Source organism: Ptychodera flava, chromosome 12 (assembly GCF_041260155.1).
Source record: "Ptychodera flava strain L36383 chromosome 12, AS_Pfla_20210202, whole genome shotgun sequence".
Lineage (NCBI taxonomy): Eukaryota > Metazoa > Hemichordata > Enteropneusta > Ptychoderidae > Ptychodera > Ptychodera flava.
Genome location: NC_091939.1, coordinates 40,153,464 through 40,179,938, shown reverse-complemented (window position 1 = coordinate 40,179,938; position 26,475 = coordinate 40,153,464). Strand labels below are relative to the sequence as shown.

Below are 26,475 nucleotides of genomic sequence, written 5' to 3'. Positions count from 1 at the left end.
ACTGATCAGCTGACACAGCTCTGCTGTCCCTGACATAATGCAATAACATCAATAATGCTTACATATTTCTTTCAATTTGAAATTTTACCATGTCTTGGACCAAAATTAACTCTAGCCACAACAATAAATAAAGTTTAAGACAAAAAAGAGCACTTACATTAAAATGTTATAAAAAAGGAAATGTCGATGAAGGGCCTTGGTGATACTTGTATCAGAAATATTTGGAACAATAGTAATAGATATATTTGAGTTCTTTGAATTTTATTGCAGTTAGGTTTTATGGTGGGGAAAGTTCATGAAAAGTTGTTTCTAAACGTACCAGTCTCTTGAGCGAAGTACATTTCTATCTACAAATCATAGCTATCTACTTCACTTGCCTATTATAATATCAATGTTCTATTGCTACTTTCTAGTTTGAACACTTGCATGTACAATGTTATTGACGCACAAGCTGCAGATGGGACCATACTACATAGAGGAAACTAACACAAAGCTTTCAGCGCTCATCTTACAACACTGACACCTGGTCTGTAAATTGCGTCACTGGTACAGCAAAGTAATTGGTTTGACAAGGTCCATCTGGGCTGAGTAATATACATGCAACAGCATAAACAGAACAATGCTGTCAAAAGGTTACAAAAGACACATCTATTGTGGGTTTTCAAATGAACTGACAGATTAAAAATGTATAGACTTTAATACACAAATACATCCAATTTTTCATACACATACAAAGAATGGTTCATGTAAAGATTATGTGTGACAACATACATACATAGAATTATCAACAGCTGGCAAACACAGTATGCGCATTATGGAAATTTTATAATTATTTCAAAAGTAAATGAATCTTGACACACCTTTGTACAATTCAGTTCATTACAATACAATAAGGTACAATATCATGTGATTTAAAATCAGACTAAACGCTATTAAAAGTGGCTGTAAAGTTTTTCAGAAAATGATTTAGTGGCGAGAACTCAGTAATGTCGTTCTTAAGTAATGTCATCCTACCCTTGTCCCTGTAGAATGGTCTTGCCCGATCATAACACTGACGGGATTAAACCAAACAGAGGGCTGAAATGATCTTTTGATTGCTTTTTAATAAACAGTGATGTTACTTACGTCTCAAAACAATGTTTCTTTATGTAAAACCTGGCCGTAAGAAGACAAAAATTAACAATAATTGATGATTGTAATGGAATGTCATCAATGATAACAGGCTGTGTTTCCGCTGACTCCATGACAACAGGCAGTCACTCAGTAGTTATGAGTAAAACTAATCAGTAACTGAGTAAGTGACAGTACTCCATGTACACAGTCATTGATAAGTGACAGTACTCCATGTACACAGTCATTGATAAGTGACAATACTCCATGTACACAGTCATTGAGTACTCCATGTAGTCATTGATGGTAAATCACAACAGTACTTTAACAATAAATAAATGACAAACATCTTTTAAACTGAGAACATAATCCAAAAACAAATTAAATGCTGAGTTTTGGTGATCACTAGTAGTGAGGCAAATTAATGGTAAAGAAGTTTGATGACTAAAGAAAGTATTGGAATAATGAGTACAGGAACTGAGTCTGTAAATGATTTCACCGCCACTTTGCATTCAACAATAGTGCTAAATGAAAGGAGTGATTTCTATAGTGTTGATAGAAGTATTTACTTACTGAGCTTAAAGAAGCCAGAAGAGAGGCAGTGTGTCACTGGTCAGCTGATGAACAGTGAGTTGATTAGAAGGTACTTGCATTTGATACAGCAATTCAATGACACTACAATGACATCACTTATAGTCAATACTTCACTGATAACTGTCATTGATTGGCTCTACCTGAAACAATTAACGGATTGTAACTTGTTGAGGCTACTCTGAAAATGTGATGAAAGTAGCCATCAACAAAGCAATCCATATTAAAATGAGAAGTACAAAACCACAAATCAAACACATTAAATCACATAAAGAGAACGATGACATTTCTTAAATATTGGTCTTTCTTCACTCAACGGAGGCACTGTGAGAACAAGACACTGAAACAGAGTTCATCAACCAAGATATTGTAAAATGATCACTCAATTGATTGCAACTTTTCATTTAATCTTCTGTGTGAGGTCTGTCACTATGGCGGCTGTATACAATTGTTGTCGAGGTGTTGAGACTGTGCGAGCCACATTCACCTTTTTACTTTGCCAAGTATGAACGATTTATTGACCTGTTGTTGTTGCGACGAGTCAAAACCTATAATGAAGATTATGAGCAGTCAATGATATCACTAAAGATTATTCAAAAATGAACAACATATTTAAGACAACAATAGCCACTCCAATGATGTGCAGAATGACACTTGATTATTATTTTAAAAATGTACAAAAATCAACTTGCCTTCAGAAGCAATCACAATAAATTTACATTTGAGCTGAGCTGTATAACATTTTGAACAATTTTTCATAATTAATACCAATGGTCACACTAACATATGCTTAAATTCACTCCTGTAAATCAATAAAACAATTGAAATGTTGTACACTTACTAAAAATATGTCATAAAATTCTAAGCTAATATCCACACTATATTAACAGGACAAAGATAAACACTAAATATCAGTATTGCACTTACAAAGCTTGACCTACTGGCATGAGAATCACTAATATATTCACAATAAATGCTGTCTTTGAAATCAACGTAGGGTAAATGAAAATTGTCACTGACTTTCCACCTTCAACTATTTTTCGATAAACTATATTATCTTAATTTGATATAACAAGGGCCTATTTAACAATAGAAAATTCTGGGATTGAACCAATGTTTGATGATGTGCGGGTAAGATAAAGAGGACAAAAACATGATGTCATTCATGATCAAATGAAATGCTACTTCCATCAAAAATTTCTAATGGCTGTCAATTCATTAATCAGAGATTTACATATATTACCTCTATCTTATTTGCATTGGCATTTATCATTTCTTGAATTAATTATCGACACCTGCTTTTTATCTACTCTTGCTGAAGGCTAATTTTTTCCACTTTGAATTTTTTTAAAAGCTTTAAATTTCTTCAAGAGTGACTACAAGCCACTATATTTTACAATTTGACAGCAGTGGTGATGATTTTGTAAATAAGTGACTTGTAGTCTTGTCATTCCAAAATATAAATGAAAGTGCAGGAAATCTGTCATTGTTTATCTGACAGCTGTATTGAATAATTGATGGACTTATTTTTACTCATTGGATAAGTTCCTACATGCTCCTTTCAGGTTCAAGTCACAAAAACTAATGATAGACAAGCACTTTGTGGTTGAATTTTGACAGATTCTTTGACAATATGTCAGATTATCACTCAATGACAGAAACTTTGACTGACTGAGTGTGAATGAGTTGTTATTAAATAGCTCAATCATTTCATCAACCTCATTATCAGTTTTCATCAACCACTGCCATTTTATAAATAATTGACAGTTGTTATTTAATTGGTTAATGACAATTGACTGACTTATTTTCATTTATACACGTCACATCATAATTCACTGAATGGCGTCTGTCATTTAAGTAACCTGCAATGATTATCCACTCGATGATGTAACCGACAACTGAAAGTCAGATTTACTCCTTGCAATGCTTGTAATTGTGATCTGAGAACCAAACTTTGGGTGATTTCCAACAACTTTTAGTGGCAATAAACTGTAGAAAACATGCCTAATATTGCTAATTTGCAGTGATGCAATTGGTTGTGCGTTTAACTAATATGTCTGCATGGGTTTACTTTGACCATAATATTTGACATTGAGAAAATTCCAAAAGTTTTACAATTCAACAAAATTTGGTGCAACTGAAATGTCAGAAACATTTCATATGCTAGACATTGCTACAGCAGGGATTATACCCCAGTCACTTCAGAAATTTCTTTTGACCTCCTTTTTAACCACAGCCAATCATATGCAGCGAAAACACCACATACAAGTTGTTCATTTAATAGATGAGGACAACATCACCATTTTTGTATTTTTGGTCTTTAGGTGAGTGGCACTTATTTCATTGCAAAAACAAGCCATTATTACCTGAAGTAACCCTGATGGAACTAGTGTGGCATTTATGAACTGTTGATTTAACACAAATTGATTCTTGTCATCAGTTCATACAACAACAACCCAGGAATCATACGTTAAACCTCAAAGTCTTGGGTTTCACCGTTATATAATGCTAACACGTTGATGCCCTTCCGGAGAAAACAGTAATTCAGTTTGACAACATTCATTATTAGATAAAAGAAAATGTACATCAGTTGCCATGCCGATATGCAGGTGCCAGTAATATTACTTTTTAGCAGAATACATTATTTTTCAGTCAGTGATAGCTGTAGAATTCGTTGAAGCTCTTCTTCTTCTTGTTGTCTTCTCTTTTCTTCCTCTTTTTGTTCCTTCTCTGACAGTTCAATGGCCAGTTTCAGTTGGTCTTCTAACTCATTGGTGGTCCGTGCTCCCATACTCTGTGTTGGTGGAGTGGGTAGTGGTCTCTGGGCCATGACTGGAATAGCTGAACCATCACCACTATTGCCAGTCACGTCTCGGTCACCAGGTTCCTGTGACAGTCGTAAGCTTTCTTGGATTGCCCTGATCAAAGAAAATACACCTTCATGTCACATGATCAGAGTATTTACAGAACTTATGAATCATACACAGACTACCGGTATGCACAAACAGAATTTTTTTTGCAATGCGTTATACAGAAGGCTGGATACTTCATAAAACCAAACATTGTTATTGAAATGTCAATTAGGTGTTGCCTATGGCATTCTCAGTGTACGGTGCTGGCAAGCAAACAGGACGATACATCTTTGTCTGTACACCACATAAAAAAGTAATAAGTTGAAATTCCAATTCTCTCCATCTTAAAAGACAGATTAGAAGTCTTAGATATCAAGTCTTGTAGTGGCAAAGCTCTGCACACAGTCAGTATCAAAACCTGCTAATTACAGGCTTGCATAGCTGAATGCATGAAAAAGCAAAGCTATTTCTACAGACAGTAATTGTGTAATACTTTCTCACCTTTGTAACATCCTGTCTTCATGAGCTCTTGCAGTTCCTGGTCGACTGTTATTTAAGGCTTCCCAGACTGTAACCTATTGACAAATAATAATGGGCAAAATTTAGCTAACGTTTAAAGGTATCAAATTTTTGATGAAACACCTCTTGATAAATTAGCAGCACAAAAACACTACAACACTCTTGAACTATTTGGAAAAATCTTGCCAATGGTCAGATTCTACTTCTCCTCATAAAATTGTTTGACTCTGTCATTCAGCTTCAAATGGTTTGATATTGCAAACCCTCTGTCATCATTCTTGGATAGGTAAGGTCATGGTCACTTCGTCCTTTGTAACGAGATGCAAATTATGTTTTACAGAAGTCCAATTTTACTAATGAATACAACAGAACTTGTCTACACTTTGGTAATCTTCTCCTTGATCCATGAAGGCACGTACACAGACAGTAGTATCTGATACTAAGAATTACCCACAATTCTCCTTGATTTGTTCCATTAAAGATTGCTAGTCAAATAATTTTTCTATTCTACATATTAAAAATAAATGTGAAACATTTTAACAACTATTTAATTATATCTAATATCAGAACATTTTGATATTACATAAGGAGTTTCAAATTATGAGTATAACCATGAAAGTCATGGTCTAACAATATTGCAAATGCTACAAAAATGCTATCTCCTGTCTTCAAATAGGAATTGAGAAGAATTGTGTGCTTAAGTATGTTTTCAAAATTTCCAAAACTAATCTATAAATTTGTCGACACACGAAAGACATACTAGACTCAATTGAGGAATTACTGACAAAACAAATCAGAGTGGGTCATGGGATACATGCAATCAGTATGCACAGTGTAAATCTGGTGGATCATGGCATGGGCTATATCTAGTGTACCTAATACAAATCAGAATGGATCATGGGATATATCCAGTGTGCCTAATACAAATCAGAATGGATCATGGGATATATCAAGTGTGCCTAGTACAAATCAGAATGGATCATGGGATATATCAAGTGTGCCTAGTACAAATCAGAATGAATCATGGGATATATCCAGTGTGCCTAATACAAATCAGAATGGATCATGGGATATATCCAGTGTGCCTAGTACAAATCAGAATGAATCATGGGATATATCCAGTGTACCTAATACAAATCAGAATGGATCATGGGATATATCCAGTGTGCCTAGTACAAATCAGAATGAATCATGGATCTATCGGGCATGTGTAGCAGAGATCAAAATGGATCATAGTACGTGTAGGTATCCAGTTTCCAGAGTACACCTCAGAATGCATCATGGGATACATCAAGTATGCATACTGCAAATGAATGATGGCTCATGGGAAACATCTAGTGTGCATACCAGTATGTGATATCAGAACATAAACACAAGCATGACGCTTACAAATACAGGTGCTACAATACGAGCACTCATAAACACAACCATTTGATACAAATACACAGACACTAACACAAACAGAGTAGCTGCATCACCTGATCATCCTCTGTACCGGCATCAAGTAGACTCTGTTGAATTGCAAACTGCAACAAATCATCATCCTCATCACGCATGATTGGTTCCCGATATCCGTCACCAAGACGATCATAACTTGCTGGTGGTTCAAAGCAGGATGCATCCACAGCACAGAGAATGCGTGGTAGTGTTGCTTCTGACGTTGTCTCACCATTGCTTTCTGAACCATTCTCATGTAGGCTGATCACTCCAACAACTGACTCATTACTTGCATTTAAGTTGCCAAATGTAATTCGTGCATTGAGAATATGAAACAGCGGAATTTCTGGAGATAAAGACAGAAAATGCTAAAAATCAAACTAAAATCCTCCTTGAAATCTTTTTAATTTACAAGATATACAACTGTATATGAAAACCAATTGTCACTCTATTGTTTTCTACAGCATAGTCGGATCTCATAAGAAAGTGAAATGTGAACATTTTGACTCAAAATATAGCACAAATATCAAGAACCTTAAGACCTTTTCACCATTTCCTGTGTTTAATCACTTAAACTTTACGCTTTGTAAGGAAAGTTTTGATAAATAAAGTTAAGATGGAAAAATTTCCATCCCAGGATGTGAACATTTAAGTATTACCATTTTTAACCCCTGGCGCAAAACTTATTTGCCTGAAAAAAGTGTGACTAAAAGGTGACTTTGAATCAACAGCTGTTTAATCAGGACAAATTGAGATCTGGACTTGAGTTTATTCTATAACTAGAACAAAGCTTAATGCATGAAATGATCTCTCTGAGCTCTACATAGTGATGTCATCATCTTTATTGATACCTGTGTTGTCTCATTAAAGAATTTTGGATAAAATGATACTTACCTATTTTCACCGGAAACCCAGCCGGTAATTGCAATGTTATAAAGTCCCTTAATTTAGCAAAGTGAGCGTTACTTATAGCCATTAAGTCAATAATTGGTAGAACTTGTTCTTGTAGAGAGAGGGGATGTGCCTCACACAACCAGAGATTGGCCTTGAACTTCTGTACCTTGGTACTGACTTCTTTGGGGCGTCCTATGTCTCTATCACCAAGTTCAAAATCAGGGTTGAAGTACTCCTCTGGTTTGATGGCAGTGGGGTTGGTTGGGTCAGAACTTTTGGATACGTTACCCTGCAAGGTTAAGCAAAGAGGTCAGGACTGAAGTGTGTATGTTTAATGATGACCAATTGAAAAAGCAACCCATTGTCTGTTTGAAAAAAATAAAGCTTACTAGCTAATACCCATAGTTATCATGTATTTTATTATTGGTAATTAGTTCATAGGTGTAAAACAAACTAACCATTGCAAATATCACCAGGATTCCTACTGCTTTCTGATAATAAATTTATTCTTCATCAATCTTCATATATTCATAATTTCACTTACATAATTCTGTTTCAATAGCACAGACAGTATTGCAAACAGCTGTGGGTACACTTTTAACCCAACACTGATGGAAGTCAGTGAATGGTATTACAACAGCCAAGCACTGTAACCTTCCATTTTCAGTTTGCATCTAATTTCTGCCTTGTTCTAAAAATACCACTACTTTGCTAAAATGAGTCACCATGTATGAGTCTCACGTATCCAGGTCATTTACATAATCTGACATACTTCTTTGACAAATTGTTTGTGGAGTGACCGTGGCATGGCTGTATGTAGACAATTGTAATCAGGACTGAAGTCTGTAACTCATGCTATCTACAATCAAATCAAGTTGAATAATTGATATGTTGCCCACATTGAATTGGCAACCATCAGTTAAAGTACTGATGGTGATAACATAAAAACTTACCGCAGACGCAGCTTGGTGTTGCTCAGCCATACCAAGAAACGATTGCAGTGGATTGTGGTTCTTGAAAGTATCTGTGCATTGGGAAAACAGTAGATTACCCTGTCAGCCATTTTAATGCACAGAAACGACTCTGGTCAAAAAAGTAATCATTTTCTGTGCTTTTTCTCACTCTGCTAGCCTCCTAATGCCTTCTTTGGGACTGACTAGATAGATCTACAAGTCATCCATCATCTCAAACTATCATTAAATCATGAGTGTAACCATAGTAACAGGAGTCAACCTGCTGGCACATGAAGTAAACTGGGTCAGTACTGAGAATGTACATGGATTTCCACAGTCATGGAATTCAAATTAATATGTAAGAGACAGCAGGTTAGTACAAATAAATCAATTTCTTCAAAATCCTGTCATTACATGTCCAATCTTTATGAATATTCATCAAAGCTGTCAACAGGTATCTCAGTTTGTGATCTGACATACAAGTAGCTATCCTTTGTTCTCATTTCACATCACCTGCAATCCTCTTTGCTCTCTTCAACCGAGTATTTTACATTCCATACAAATCAAGTGAAATCATACAATGGTTTTGAGATGAATTTAAAGAGAGACACAGATATTCTGAAGTGTTTTAGTGACAAATAGTTTCCTTCCTGATCCAATGATGCATTTCCTGCATTACATCAGGAAAGCAACGGAGTTAAAATGTGTATGGTTGTTTCCTGAGAGTGCAAAAATTGGCATGTAGTACAAATTGGGGATTATGTCTCTTTATTGAGTCGGCCATCAGATAAATGCATTGCTAAATGGGTTCTTGTGATCAACTAGCCATTCATCATTCAATCAGTGACTAGCTTAACTTGGCATCAATAAAACGGTACAATCAACATTATTTGATTTGCTACAGCAATTTATGTTGTCCGATGGAGAATTGGGATTACCTCTATCACACAATAATGCAGAACAGTACGAGCTGCAGTCATTACAGACACTTCATTTGAGGATAACTCACAAAGTACAATATACTAGTAACAGTTGCGTGACAACACAGAAACAATTTCTGCATTTGAAAATCACCAGAGAGTCTGTACATTGTAAATGCTACAACTGTCCATATTCAATGTTGCAATATTTTCACTGGTGAGAAGTAATATACCTGCTGTGAATTTACAGTATCGGCTGATTTTCTTGAAGTAGAACTTTGAGTAGCTAATGCTACTATGGATCACTGTTGAGCCCCTGCATCAAGACCTCAAATTCCTGTTCAGTTACTGCAAGTCCAGTGTGGCACTTTGACAAAAACTACTTTCAGTTAAAATCTCTGAGAAATGGATGTCAGTTCTGAAGGTTATCGAGTTCTAGATGACTGATGTATGAATATTCATCATTAAGATTGAATTTGCATACTTGAACAATATTCAGTAATACAATTTGCATGACTGAATACTATTTTGTTGCAATTCAAATCTTGGATGGGACAGGTGACAAAACAAATTTGTGTCAAACATCCAGAATTTGTAGATCAATACAGAAAAACAAAGATTAGTTCTGACTCGTTCACAAAACACTTTCCATTTCTCACACAGCAGTGTTACCTTTTGTTCTTTCTTTGTCTTCTTCAGTTAGATGTTCCAGTCGTTGCTTAGTAACCAATTCCACATTGGAGGCACCGAATACCTTACACTCATACCCATTTACACTTTCCACTTTGTCACTTCTCCATCCCCAGATGCCACTTTTATTTCTGAAAAACGAAGATTACAAACAATTGAAAAAAAAGAATTTACCTGTTCATAATCATCACTGCACTGTTTTCACACTATTACCACTTCTATTACAATTACTATTACTGAGAATGCTGCATTTTATCTAAGATGTCAGGATTTTTTTCCGGTTGTGGTAGAGTTTTCAGACATGAAGAGCTGTTCTTGTACATGTACATCTAATGACAGTTGTAATGTGTCTGGAAATTTACAGACAACACTTTGAAGAGAAGCAATAGTTGCTATGCCATACAATATTAAGCACAGAGACATCATGTCATGAATGAAATAGAAAGCTAGAGTTACTGAAAAAATACATCAAGATGGAAACTATAACCAAAGTCTACTGCAATTGAAAGAGTACTTCATTTGCATCATGAAGAGTTCTTTGACTATCTTCAAACAGAATTTCTAAATGAACATACTTCGTTAAAGTTGAAAACTATAAAAATGTCATATTTATCCTACATAAATGCCAATTTATTTGTTCATTTATGAAGAACTCATTTAGATGTCCTATTATCTAATGCACATGTCAACTTTTATCCAAAATTAATGACTCTGAGGTGCTTTTTGACGTATTTGATAGATAATGACATGGTTAATTCAGTAAATATATCGTAGTCTGTGAAGACTTGCACATTTCTTATTGATTGATTCATACTCATCAAAAAGCTAACAAACTTGTGTCTTATAACATTACAATTTAGGATCATTCTAAAATTTCATGGAACAACAAACTTTCGAAACAAATGAGCTTGTGAGATGTATTCAATTTATAGAAAATGATGATTAATCCAGCACATTTGAGAATGAAACATTTTGAGGTCAAATGCACAGCATGGTGCAAGCACTGTCACCACAGCCATAGGCCCATACCCTTGTTCATCATACCTGCAACATTGCTTAAACTTTTAGTGATAAAATAGCATGACAGGGATAACACTCACTGAATGAACATGATAAAGTCTTGATAATATTACAGAAGGTAACCTGACTTCAACTGAGTAAATTCTTTCAATTTAACATTGCTGGGGCTACAGAGTTTGCCCAACCATTACTCTGTATGTAACATTGCATATGATCTTCATTGGCTGTTGTTCAACAATAAATCAAATTTAAAATTCTTTGTATTATTTTCAAAGTTCTCTGTAGTCGCGTACCATTGTATCTTGGTGCACTCTTGATTAGATGTTGTACCATTCACACCTTATGATCATACTCTAATGGGGAAATTAAGTTACATCAGTTCATTGATCACACAGCTTACTATGGGGATAGGCTGCTTTTCAATTTGTGCAATTCTTTACCGTCACACATTCCTGCACTTAAGTCACTCAATAATTTTTAAAGTTGGGTTAAAAATTTACCTTTTTAAGTCATTTTAAACATGAGTTTTATATTCTGATCTATTTAACCATTCCATGATTTTTATACGTTGTTACTTTTATTGTACATTTTTTATTGATGTCATTTTTCACTTTATTTAATGTAAAGCCCATTGGAATATTTAAAGTATGTAATGTGCTATATAAGAAATAAAGATTATGATGATTATGATTATTATTTTGATAAAGTTTGAGCTATTTCTGTCTTTAAGCTTTCAATAAATTGCATGACATAAACATCTTGACAGCAAATACATGACATACACCTATTGCAGCATGTGTTCATAGGTTATCTAGGTGCAATAGCTGTGAACCGTTGCAACAAAAATGCAGTAAAACTCTCAAAATATCAGACAAAAGACATAAAATTGCAGTCTGGGTGCAAAACTGCTTCTAAACCATTTTTTAATAATGAATGTTGTAACCTGGCAATTGAAAGAGGTTTAATTACACAAAAATTGGAGATTAAAAAGTTGGGAATTACTAAACCTGAAAATCATCTCTGAGCAAAAGATTTTACCTGGGAAATCTGCTACTGAGTGAAAACTACATGATGAAGAGAACATACCAATGATCAGAAACACTTGTATCACAGAGAGATAATTCTACAAGACTTACCTGGTGAATGCAATTTTGCCGGTATCAATGTAAGTGCACACTACAGGTGCTGTCAGTCTAGAAGCTACTGTGGATTCACGTGGCATCATCAGGGTCAAGTCAAAATCTGGACGTAGCTGTAATTTCTCCACAAACACTTGACACCTATCATGGTCTACTTCCATAAATGATGCTGTGTTTTCACCATCTAAGCACAAAATGAAATTTTAATGTGAATAAAATATTCCGAGTCAAACCTACTTACTGTACTAAAACAAGATTTTGCTGGACACCATATTTGCATTTGTGGTGGATACAATATACAGACTTGGCAATTTTCACTTACATTTTGCACAGCTACCTACCGTCAGAGACTGTTCCGGCTCATTCTATTCCTCTTTGGATGGCTAATTCTTGATTGGCATTGCTTACCATAAATCATAAGTGTGCATTTCCCTTGAGCAATGTAAAATATTCAGTGAAACTATAGATTTGTTACATATTGATAAATCAAATCTCAACCATTTCGTTGTATATTCCTTTTCAAAAATTCATCATTATTAATATACTACAAGAAATAACATTGATGATATTGCAGATATTATGAATCATGGGATGGAAAAATTCTGTAATATTTAAGAGGCTCAGAAAACATTCCATGGAAATTCTAAATTAGAAATTCAACAGAATTCTACACGAACAGTTGACAATAAGTTTACGGTGACTCACCTTCCCCTTTGAAAATATAACTCCTGTTACCACGCTGCCATGTCATCTGATCAAAACCTAGCAGCGTGGTATCAACTCTTACATTAGCACCACTTTTATAAACCCTGTATACATCACTGGGGCACATCCTGGACACAAGAGGAACTGTGGACACAGAAACAAACAAACAAACACATTTAGCTTCCTACTGGTGCAACTAGTAACAGATTTTACAAAAGAGCATCTTTTATTAAAATCTTCTCGATGGCACTTTTTACAGTCTTGAACTTTGAAACTGTTCCTGACAAAGATTATAATGAAATGATGATGAAATATTTGTCAAAATTTTGAAGAAAGACACAATTTCAGATTATTTTAGGGTGATTCTGAAGACTACCATTGCGTGCTTGCAAGTTTCTTGAATTTATGCGGCTCTCTACATACTTCCTAGTATCTCTAACTGTATTCAAATTAACGTGCTTCAAAAGTTTTGGTAGATCTTTTTTTGAGATTTGGCGGAAATTAAAACATGAAATTGCAAAGTGAACACTTGCTAACACTGTCAACAGGATATTCCAAACTGAAGTATAACATCAAAACAACCACAAATTCCATACTAAGGGATAGGAAAGGCTAGCTCACATACAACCTCTGAAAATCTGACAAGTTTTCAACAACATTTGGAGTGGCTGAAACATTTTTATACCTTCCTATACATATTTCATTTCTATGACATGACATGGTCTGTAGTCCACTGTGCATATGTATGCACCCACTTACAAAACTTTGTATTCATTTCTGAATAAATTCACAAAAAATCCACATTTTCATGGTTGCTGCACATTGTACCTTGCAACCATTTAATAACAATTTGAATCATTAAGAATAATGATAATTTTCTGTAATAAAATATCCCAGCATAACTTAACTTCGCATATTGTACCTCTTGACACAAAACATTTTCATGTCACAAGTTACAAGGGTAAGCTGTATACCATGTGGTCTTGATATTATCAATATATACTCTGATATCTTTCTGCTTGAATTCCAATGCAATATACTGGTATACATTAGCTGATCTTATCCATGATTTATAGATGTGCTAAATTAGCCAGTAACATGAGTTACAGAAGTATGGTTTGCATAGCTGTCAAAATAATTACTAAAGTATCATGTGATACAGGGGTGTGTAAAATTGTTATGTGATACTGTGGTGTATCAAACTGTCATGTAATATTGCGGTGTATCAAAATTGTCATGCAAGATTACAACTTATCATTGAAATCACATTAATTCAATGATATTGTCAAAAATAAAACTAAAAGCACATCAATACAGTAATGGGGAAATGAAGTCCTGTACAACCAGAAACTGATGGTCAGGAATGATTACTGTTGCTGAATAAACAAAATTTACTCCAAAGCTGTTTAAACACAAAAACCTGCTGACTGAGATCTGTCATTGCTTTACCTAGTCCCTATCAAATCAATTCTAACCCTCTTCAGTTCCAATACGCATGGTTCCTAAGCCACACAACACCACCCAGCCTATGCTTATGCTCCTAGAACCCTGGAGTCCTCATCAAATCATACTCTGCCATGATGCATTCTGGGTATAGAACCAAGCTGTGTACACCTATACATCATTAAATTCTTTGTCAGGTTTCACCATCCACAGCCTTCCCCTTCAAATGTTCAGCCATAGACAGTGGAAGCTTTTACCCTCTATGCTTCAGTTGAATTTAATCAAAAAATTTAATTTCCCGTTTAGAAGACAGACAAATAAGAGGATAAGTAAATATATTCCCGTTTTCATTTTAACAGTGATTTCTATGACACCAGATACATGGTACATATTCTCAGTGTAAAATATCAGTTATATCTGACTGAAAACAGCTCTGAACCATCATCAATGGAAGGATCACTATGACTCACCATGATAGTGCTATATTTAGTAAACCTCTCATATCAAGGCCAACCACAGATAATTTATGTGCAACATCCACTGAGTCACATCAAAACAAAGTCTCTCAGTTTCAAACACTGAGGCTATTTGCAAAATATTGAAGTATTATGCCTGACATATACAATGCATAGATTATTAAGAAATTAGCTGTATCCATGAACTGTAAGCCGATAGCAGTTATTGCAAAAACTAAGTCATCTTTTCTCAATGACTTTTTTATCTCCATTCACCTCAAGGATAACAAGAACTGTAACCAGGATGGCTTGCTGGCAAATGTTTCATGCATGAGTCATAATGCAATTAATTTCACTGACATCTTTGAGTTCATTCTGATTTCTTGAAGCTACAACTGAGATGTCTTCCTTTTCTGAAGAATTTGAACACTGAGCACCAATCATTTTATTTCAACTTGTTTTATTTTTGTCTTGGCAGATGCTATATTTGATGCTGTTATACTGAATTACGAATGATTCAAACTTTACAGACCATTAGACTGAATTGAACAGATAAACCATAATTACAGTAATATCATCTCAGTACGATAAAATTTCTTTAAAATGACCTTCCTTTTCAAGAAATCAACATTATGAAAAAGTGATGATGATAAAAGTGATGATAATAGTAATAATGCCGACGATGACAAAAACTATAATGATGATAATTATTCCAATGATGATTATGATGATGATAATGACGATGATGACAAAACCATGATGATGATGTTATTGATTAAGATGATGATGATATCGATGATGATGATAACGTTGATCACAATTATTTTCGACAAGTTATTATCAATCATTTTGGTTTATACTATATGTTGTGATCCTACATGTAGTAACTAAAACATAGCAAACTGTTTGGTGAAAAAAGCACAGTTCTCACCTAGCTTTTACACAAAAATAACTTGGTACATTACGACGATATCATTATCATCATATTTTCCTCTTTCTATTTCAAAACAATGCTCCGACAATAATCATTCAGTATATTATCTATGTGTGAAAAATTAGAGTAATGTTGACAAAAAAAATTCAATGTACCGATATTACTTGTTATTCCTTTTCAAGTAAGTTCAAAATACATCATGCTATTTTTCCTCCATCTCATCGCCAACCAAAGTAAAAAAAATCCATATTTTTTGTTGTATTGCAGCATGGATGATTCAAGTCGCAAGATATTATTAAATTTATTGCCCTACTTTAATAGAATGAGGATTATGGCAGTCCTTATGTGGGTCATAACACCGTGTTTTAATCAAGGTCTCCCATTTTTAAATAACAAATTAAAATGTTTATTCATATCAGTGTGATTAGTGGCAGAAAAACAATGATTTTTAGAAAGGAAGCACCTTTGCACTTTTTATCTTTGTTGAAACAAAACATTCCTGAGAAAAATCATAATCAAAAAACACCGTTTAAATGCCATTCTGAAATTTTTGGCACACCTTTATTGTTAGCTCATAACAGAAAACGTGCTTCCATGGCAACCCCTAGGGGCAAATATGCACCTAACAAAAGACACTGCATTTCAAAGAACCTGGGAAAAGAAAACTGGCTCACTTATGCAGATACGATAAATAGCTCATGTTATTGGACAAGTAGGTTTCATTGAGAAATAAAAGGTTCTGTACCTGTTAAATTTCATTTTTCATGTTCATAATTTATCAAATACAATGTTGAAATTTACAATGCTGTCGATGTTGTCATGAAAATTGAATCATGTAAAGAATTGAAAGCATTTGAAGTTACAAGGTATGTGTGATGAAATCAAAATTAAACTCATTACAATGGATGGCTAACATCTTTTCTTTGTTCACAACAATGCGGTTTTTTTTTAAGCTTTCTTGGTCCTGTTCCCTTTATTGTCCCAGCATACAGATCTGTCATGTGTACAATACGCAAAATCTAAGAGATTCACAAAAAGGAGAAATTTCTTTCATTTACAATATTTTTCCATTTGTTTTTTAAGCACCAGCACTCTCATCATGACAGATACATTTTTCATTGCTATCAATAAACCAGATTTGAGAATGAAGCATTGTTGATGTCACTGTAACTATACGACCATACTGTTGTGTCTAATGTTGTTCTATGGTTGCTTTATATCTATATGATGTTACAAGACACACAGCAAATACAGTAACACTGAAACACTAAATGTGACTGAAAATTTTATGTAGACAAAACAGAATTGAGATGTGAAAATTCAGGTTTTCACCAATAATCACTGTCATTTAAGCCTTTCACCCCCAGTTCCCTGTATACAGTCCAACTTTACCATAGAAAACAATGGATTTGGGACAAACCATGGTGGTGAAAGGGTTAAGCTTTCCAATCTCATAGCTTTAGCTTTTCCAACTCAAGCCAAATTAGTAAAGTTTTGCTGGTGTCATATCTACATTGACAGTATTACATGTTTTTTTTACAGCCAACTGCATGAACCAGATTACTGAATTCAAATACAACTGGTTTTAATATGAAACAGAAAAGGTTGCTGAAAATCATTTTAGAGTTCTAAGAAAATAGACCATTTAACTATTTTGCCTGGGTATAACACTCAAAATCTTATCATTTTTCAATTTTTTCCCGTATGGCACACAGATTGAGATTTACGATAAAGAAAAGTGAAGTAGAGTTGATAAATTGATTCAAATAAATTCAGATCATAGAAAATACAGTATTTGGTATGAAATTGTCATTCATATTCTTCTGTATGATATTACGGCAATACGTAAAGTACAGCTATGGCACCACAATTGTGAGTTAGCATTGGGATCAAAATTGTGAGCATCTGGATAAAATACTCTGTCAAATTAATACATTCAAATACAGTGCAGACGCTTGATATGTTCTTTGGCTTGCTAAACATGAACAGCACACAGAGTCATCACAGCTGTGAGTACCGTAGTATAGAGTTAAGAATATTTTATGATTACTGTGGATTATGTAAACAGCAAAATGCTAAGGCAAAACTTCTTAAATACAGGATAATACCTTTTCTGCCAATGTGGGATTAGGGAGTTGACTGAGACTAGCTGCTGGCTATGTGTACTGTGTGTAGATATCCTAAATGATTGATACAGCTGATCTCACAGACAAATAGTATGGTAAATTGGAGAATAAGAATAAATCCATGCCTTGTATTTGAAAATTCTGCATTTCCATATTTCATGACTATTTGTAATAGTTATTTTGTTGTATGAATTCAGTTTATTTTTTGAGCATATTTTGTCATTTATTTCATTTCACTACTAGCAGTGGATTACACTACAGTATATTCTTGAATATAATCATTGGTACTCACCCCAGCTTGTAAATTCCCATTTCATTTCAACATAAAAATCAGGTGCCTGGGTGAAAAGACGGTGAAATAACATATCAAAAATCAGTAACATATATCAAGATTTAGTAATGAGTTCTAGATGTGTAAAGACATCCACACTGGTAGTCTCATTTCTTTCAATTAAAGACTGACATGGACGTTTCCTCTCGGGGGAAGTTAACCCAGTTTCTAGTTGCATTTGCTTAAATTCATCCATTCATCAGCGGTGAGGGAGAGGGTGTATCAGGAATTTACAATTTGGTAATTTAGTAGTTGGAAGTGATGCAAGTGTCCAAAAGGGGAGACTGAGGGGTTGGTTACAAAGGATGACAGCTTACAGTACCTCACCTTTAGTATATGTTATCTAACTTTTTAGGAATCTAAGCCTTGGCTAAACAGTATACAATGTATGGTTTGCATGATGGACGACTGCTGTTGTAGTATCCAGTACAACCAGAACACATGTAAAATGCATATCATATTTCTTGTATACTAGAAGTATACATGTACCGGTATAATGAGCCAATATGATCAACACTTGCAAAATTTGGTTCACGGTCAGCTTTAATATCAGTCACTTGATAAATTCAAGTGTTGTAAATTATTCCGTTGAAGTGGGCAAATAAAAAAAGAAGCTGCAATTTCTGTCCCTGGGGTGAGTCATCATCAGCTGGACACCATGACTGCATAGATGTTGTTCCATTTTCTCATTGAAATGCACTATGTTCAAATGAAACTTGCGAATAAGTAATATAACAGAAATGTAGCAAAGTTTCTGATATAATTATCTGTGACAAATAATCAGCTTGAAAATAATCATCATGACACAAGACAGTTTAGATTGTCCATTTATGTTTCATAATCACAGACTTCTTTGAGATTGGTAAATATTTGGTCTTTTTCAGAAACATCAATCATTACTTGAAGTCATTAACAAATCAGCATAGTTGAACTCATTATATACACTTCATTAATAATCTCAAATTACACTTTATGGAAATGTTGACTTGCAATTACTGGTGCCAATGAATACACAGTAATCACAGGTAAATGATATTTCCTATTCCTGACCATGACGGCTGTTTGTTTCAACGTTCAGTGAAAATGACAACTTGTCAACTTGGTTATTTACATCTTACACACTTCACAACAATTTCTCTTTCACAGACAAATATGTGGAGTTGAAAATTGTACCATGTACCAGTACTTCATGCAATGATGGATCTTTCTGAGCAATGCACGCTGGCTGTGTATGAACTGCACAGATGACAAAGCTATGCAAACTCCTTAGCTAGTTCAATTTAATAAGATAATAGGATTGCAACATTTCCCAACAAGCACCATGCATGTTATTGTCACATTTAATCTTCCAAGTGATATATCAACTAAGATACTGCCATGCGACACAGCACTGAATGTATAGTCACTACCATTCACGGTTATGCTGTCATGAACATTTATTAAACAAACATTTTATAAATATTTTATTTTTGACCTTTTAAATAATTGTTATTTTACATAATTCAATTTCCACAAATTTATCCATAGTGGTGAATTTCGGGCCGACTCGCAGCGATTTCGAAGCTGTTATCCAATTGGTTGGCAGAATCATACCGTTATAATGAAATAATACAAATAAACTCCCTAAGTTGCTGTGAATAGTGACAATCGACCAATCAGATATAACCTTGCAAACACGCTGCGAGTCAGCCGTGAATTTCTCCCTCTCTACCCCCAAAATACTAACAGTCAGTCCAGTCCTTTCCAGAACAAACTATTTCAAGTATACTACACAGATTTTCTTGTTTTAATGAAACTGCCTCAATATTCTTTATGAGCACAGACTGTATCATACTGGTACATGTGTACCTCTAGCATTCAAAAGGTCAGATACAAAAGCCAGCCTCTGATTCTGCCCATGGATTTCAATAGGATGCCGCAAAGGATGCATATTCATTTTAAAATCTGTTTCCAAGTGTGAAATTTCTCTGTATCTCATTTCTGATGAAAACAACCAATACATTTCTGTATTTATCTGTTCACAGCAAGCAGTTCCTTGTGTATGTACCGGTACTTTAGAAGAATACACACACCAGATTGACATGTCATTATCTTAAGATTCAATTTTTTATTATTGTCCATTTCAATTTCTATCAATAAAGACCGTGTCTATTGAATTCTTTCTGTTGTAATGTAAAAATCTTTGGTACATTTGTTTCTAGCCACAAAGGTTATGTCCTACCTCATAATCATAATATCTGAATCCCCTGCTCTATTCTAAATACTATTTCAACTTTCTGAAATCTATATTTTCATCTTGATACCTTTTACATCAAAAGTAACATTGAGAGAACTTACCGCTCTTAATTTTTCAAGTAGTTCAGGAATACCAGCAACCCTAGCAGACGCTCTCTGATAATCTCTGTGTTGTAGCACCACCTGGACCAACTCTGGATCTCCTGTGCTGATAGCTTCCTGTAAGACTAAACACCGGGAAATTCTCCATCAGGAATACACAATGGGAAGGGTCATTGCAGAGGTCACATTGAATAATACACATACTGGTAGAGTTGCAAGGTACTTGATTAGTGATGATACAATACATCATTGTTTGGCTGAACATGTCAGAGATGAAAACCATACATTTAAATCATTTGACTATCAAATGATCTGAGAATCACATCAAATACACAGTACGTTGTTTAATTAAGGACTGTTCACCAAAATTTCATTGTTGAAGCATCTGCAACATCGCTTAATTTGTGGAGGGACGTAGCTCTACATGGCAAAGCTGTGTGTTGCCGGCGTTATACGACCTCCCACCACATATGTTGGGGGAGGCCATATTATAAAATGCCGGTAACACACAGCCCTGCCATGTAGATCTATGGAGGGACCGTGCTTAAACTAAGGTTGGAAATAAAAATAATGAAAGCAATGACATAAATAACAACAGAAGTAAAACATCAAAATGCATTTGAAACAAACTAAGTTTTTCCTCTGGTAAAACAAACATTTTCATAGCCTATTTAAAATTTGTAAACTCTACAGACTTTTTCTACAAGTCCTGAGAAAAGGAAGCAACTTAACCAAAGTGTGCATCTCATGCAAAGTCTCATTGACAACCTAAAGCAACAGAAAATATTCTCTACATCCAAACCATATTTCCAAAAGCCATGTTAAAGGAAAAACTGCCTATTTTTAAATATTTGACCTGATACTATGACCAATATAAATGTTTCATCCTATCTTCTGTATTTTTAATCTATATCAATTTGATGATGATAAGTTTTGGGGTATTATTGAATTCTGTTTACCATCCTTTGTGACCAGTACATCATCATTTTCCCAAGGCTCTAAGATCAGAGCAGTTTTCAATGGCTTCAAAATACAATAAGGAAGATGGAAAAACTGAATAATGACAGCTTTCAGACAGACAACCATCTACATTGATATGCTCCAGATTGCTGGCAGAAAAACTGATGAATATTTACTGTTTAAAATAATTTGCCTCTTTCAAAGATACTCTTCATCATAAATTTGTTTACACTGTAATGCTAAAAATATTACCCAGCTCTAACATATACAGTTACTACATATAGTCATTCCTCATAAATTTTGTTCTGGATTAAAATTGTTTCACAATCGGCATTTGAAATCAAGAGTTCATGAGATGTCGTCATGATGAGATGACAACATACATAAGGAATTATAACATGTCATATCTAAGCAATAATGAACCCCTTTCCAGACCATAATGGACGAAAGTAAACTTTGCATGGCATAATGTACGAGGTGAAGCCGAGTACAATATGGAGTGAAAAGTTTGCTCGATTGTGTGACGGGAGGGGGTACATTATTGCTAGTGTTTTAAAATTTCGCAATGTCAGTGAATTTGTAGATGTAGAAAACATACTGGGGGGTATGGGGCCACAAAACTGGATAATCAAATACATTATCAGTAATGATCTGGGGGTGACATCACAAAATTCACTGGTATTGACAAGCTGTAATATAATAAACATTATACTTTCTCAGGCTAATCATTTGGAAATTCTGTTTTGATAATTCTTAATGACTGATACTACAATTCTTTTCATCATTGCACCAAGTTTACAGGCACACAATCACCTGCCACCTCTGCTCTTAAGCTTTGAAACCTCACTACTTCAAGTTTGCCACCTCACACTTCAAGTTTGCCACCTCAGTACATTTAGTTTGCCAACTCACACGTCAAGTTTACCACCTCACACTTTAAGTTTGCCACCTCAGTACATTTAGTTTGACAACTCACACTTCAAGTTTGCCACCTCACACTTTAAGTTTGCCCACCTCAGTACATTTAGTTTGACAACTCACACTTCAAGTTTGCCACCTCAGTACATTTAGTTTGCCAACTCACACGTCAAGTTTACCACCTCACACTTTAAGTTTGCCATCTTATCACTTCAAGTTTGCCACCTCATTACTTTACATGTGCAACATCGTTACTCAATGAGTATGACCACACTGCCATGGTTGTAACCTTGTATGCTTCAACTGTGACCCTATGTGCTAAACACACTACATGTACAGTATTTGTTAAATGTTGCTGTATTCCCCATATTGATTTACATGTACACATTTCTACTATAGCAATGTGTGCAGTAGTATTTTCAATTTGAAATCCCTCGCCACCAACTATCTACCAGCAAAAGGGTAGACATTTTGGATTGCCTACGGGTGACATGCAAAAAGCAATGATTCTTTAAAATTGTACTGTTCATATTTCTTCATTTGTTTCTTAATACAGAAAACAGGAATGCAACACTTGTCACTTCTCAGAATCTTGTCTAAGTGTTTCTGTGGTCAGATATATCTGCATCTCTAACTACTTTTTAGCAATTGGCTCATCTGCCTTGTATCAATGTTTGATGGAAGACTGTAGACAAGTTCCATACAACATACAGCTGTATACAGTATTTTGCTGAATGTTATAAATATTCTATTTGCTCTTGGACCCTTCAGTGTCTTGCATGACCCACTCTCAAATAGAAAAGTAACAAACAGTAAAGAATGCTGTAAGATAATAGAAAAGTAACAAACAGTAAAGAATGCTGTAAGATTAGAAATAGATGAACATCTCAGTGTACTATGAAGTCCATTTACAGGAATATTACATTACTTTTAGAAATAATACATTAGTCAGTGTTTGACTTTGACTGTGCTAGACGTAATCTACATCAAGTCTTTGTTGTGAAATACATTAGTCAGTGTTTGACTTTGACTGTGCTAGACAGAATCTACATCAAGTCTTGTGATTCATCTTGTATAACTTGATTCATCTTGTATAACTTGATGAGATAGGTTTGGAGATGATAACAAAATATGAAGTGGGAATTTATCAAAACAGGAAATATTATTCACTCTAAGTTTCCTTCTCTTGTCAACTTATAATACCAGAGAGATTCATGAAACATCTGCTTCAGATTATTGTCTTTAAGGAGAGAAATTATTTGCAATTAGAAGAAGAGCATGGTCATAGAATACTAAGAGTATTTCAAGGTCATCTTGACATTAAATGAAGTTAAATGCTTGCAAAACAGAGCACAGATGTGTGGTAATTACACCATCAATTTCTAAAAGCATTTTATCATAATATTATGGATTAATTTTAATTAATTAATGGACTAATATTCTTGATGACTTGGCTTTCACAATACTGGTTGCATTGTAGTCCTGACATGCAATTGATGTTTACCATGTCAGCTAACACTTCAGCCATCAGGACCTACAGTCAATACTATAGTGTGTTCTTGGTCTTGTTAATCAAAGAATGGTTATATTACAATAACAGATTGACTCATATCATTATTATACATGTAAATTTCACACCTATGCTGATTAAATGCACTATAAACCTCACCATCAAGAAATGGACACCTAGGATAAACAACGATAGAACCATGGCTATAGTACTCGATTGCACCGAATGACTTTCAGAAATCCAATTTATATTACCTCATGGAAAGAATACTGAGGTAATCCTAACATTCATGGTTAATTTTCCCTCTTCAATGAAGATGCTTTATCTAGATTTGACAAGACCTCTGAGTTCGCTTGGAGTGTCAGAGTGCAGTGGTACATTTACATTTTATTTGACTCATGCAAAACTATCCAGCATGAACAACTAGATCTTATATGTACTGATATATGCAATCTTCACTCAATAAGAAACAGCAATGGCATGGAATGTCATTACTATTACATGAAATGCCCATATGGACAGACATAAAAACCAAATTTATTACCACTTCACAATTTCCACTATAATTTTACGCTAGGTATATTGCACAGCCTCTGTTAAAACCTATACACATCACACAGGAATAAATGCTCACAGACTGTGATATTTCTAACAATATAAAGCATTTATAACTGATATTTGCATTTATATGATGAGTATCTGTAAGAAGATTACACAATAATAACTGCTATATGACAAAACAGAACATCTTACAATTTAAGAAATATCTATCAAAGGGTACCCTTTCATTATTGATAGATTACCTGCCTTAAATATTCAGGGAAGTCACTTTGAACAGTTTCAGAGGCCCTGGATTTGACATATTTATGATTGAAATCATATGTTTGGTTTGACTGTTGAGTAAAGGTACTCTGTTAGAATGCATAGGAAAAACACCAATGAACGCAAGCTGACCTATTAAGTAATGTAAGCTCATAAGTAGTAAGAATGAAACATAGTATCCATGATCATTTGATATTTTACAGTTTGATATATGGTCAGACGTAGAGATTACAAAAAGGTCATCAGTTACAATAGTTGCAACAAATCATTGAGTAAGGTTACAGTCACAACATCTTGTTTTGAATCTCTCATGGTATCAATTTTTTTGACCTGGTGAGTGTTCATGTCAGTATTGCAATATACCGGTATATAACACAACTGGAACCTCATACAGAGACAATGATCTAAAACGAATCCAAAGGTACAGATACCATATGCTCTGGCAATGTTTTGAGATTTTCTTATACAGTACCGGTACATCTTGATGATAAATTAACATTCTGCTATCCCTTTCTGACATTTAATAGTATTGATATACATGTTGTTTTCATTTTCTGTGGCCACTTGGTCTTTCAACCAGTACCTTGCATTGCATTGCATTGAACATTATCTTGACACAAGTAATACCGGTATACCCAGTATACCGGTATGTGCCACACAAAGTTCAACAAAGATGTAAGGTAAAGTGTTTCATTTTGGTTTCTTACTCTTGGCATGTTCAATGTAAGCCCTAAAATAATCCTGTATATTCCATATTGTCTGACAAAGAGGCAGCAGTATCATATGTGAGAGTATATAACATAGATGTCTGTTATGAGTACTGTATCTACCAGGGCACTGCAGAGCTCGCTAACATTTTGTTCAAATCATACACAAATGATCTTCAAAGAACAAGTGAAAAAGCAACGCTGGTAAAATATTCCGATGTTACATCTTTCAAAGATTATTCAAATGATGGAAACATTTTGAATATCATGTACGTGTTCATTTTAACTGCAGTGACCTTGTCTTCAGATGTTCTGAATCAATAAACCATATTTTGTTTTTGTTGTATTCAATTCTAAACAGTTCTTGTCACACTAATCCTGCAGATCTGACGTTGCAGACTATTTGTCCATTTATAATTTTCTTGGAACAATCATTGATAAGAAACTTACGTTTCAACAGAACACTGATACAGTTTGTAGTACAGGTATTGTACATGTAAGAAGTACTGACCACAAATGTACCTGTTCAGTACACTACTTGTACAATCACTGTTTATTCATTGGAATATACAGTACTAGAAAGATTATAAGTAATATTAAGAGTCTGCTAGCTGTTTCCTTTCTGAACTAAGTCTGGTTTTGAGGGAAGGTGTGAATGTTTCAAACATGAACAAAGTACAGATGATTATTAACACATGTTCTACACATTGTGGTACTGAATACAAGAATATAAAAATAATGTACAAGAAAAGAGATTTTGTTGAAGCCTTGAAAATTGTCAATGATCAAATCCATGCATTAAGTATGGTATTTAAAGAATCTTCAATCTGGTGGTAGGTTTATTGGACAAATTCTGATTTCAGCCAAACTCATTTCAGCTACTATCCCTCTGCCATTAGATGAATTAATGAGCACTTGTTTTTCATTTATTCATGCACAATTGTCTTAGCTTGATAGGGGTACATGTACATACATTTATTAAGACTTTTCTAATGGCAGAATCTTGTCATCCTTCATATTGTTAACCCTATGGTGTACGTATTTTAATTGAGTTGTCTCTAATGCCATTTTTGCTACAGTGCTTGCTTTACCATTGTTTGTG

The 26,475-nt window shown here is 34.5% G+C and overlaps 1 protein-coding gene across 1 annotated transcript in view; it reads right to left on the bottom strand.

Annotated features, from left to right (window-relative positions):
* Positions 1-244: 244 nt before the first annotated feature.
* Positions 245-26,475, bottom strand: part of LOC139145865 (ankyrin repeat domain-containing protein 13D-like) — a 40,541-nt gene continuing 14,310 nt past the window's right edge. Inside the window, exons 3-12 of the mRNA XM_070717283.1 lie at positions 20,457-20,581; positions 18,081-18,126; positions 12,831-12,974; positions 12,123-12,309; positions 9,949-10,097; positions 8,357-8,427; positions 7,404-7,692; positions 6,551-6,855; positions 5,055-5,128; positions 245-4,619 (exon numbers count right to left, since the gene is read on the bottom strand). Coding sequence (XP_070573384.1) covers positions 4,343-4,619; positions 5,055-5,128; positions 6,551-6,855; positions 7,404-7,692; positions 8,357-8,427; positions 9,949-10,097; positions 12,123-12,309; positions 12,831-12,974; positions 18,081-18,126; positions 20,457-20,581 — 1,667 coding nt within the window. The 3' untranslated portion in view covers positions 245-4,342. The remainder of the gene's footprint in view (positions 4,620-5,054; positions 5,129-6,550; positions 6,856-7,403; positions 7,693-8,356; positions 8,428-9,948; positions 10,098-12,122; positions 12,310-12,830; positions 12,975-18,080; positions 18,127-20,456; positions 20,582-26,475) is intronic.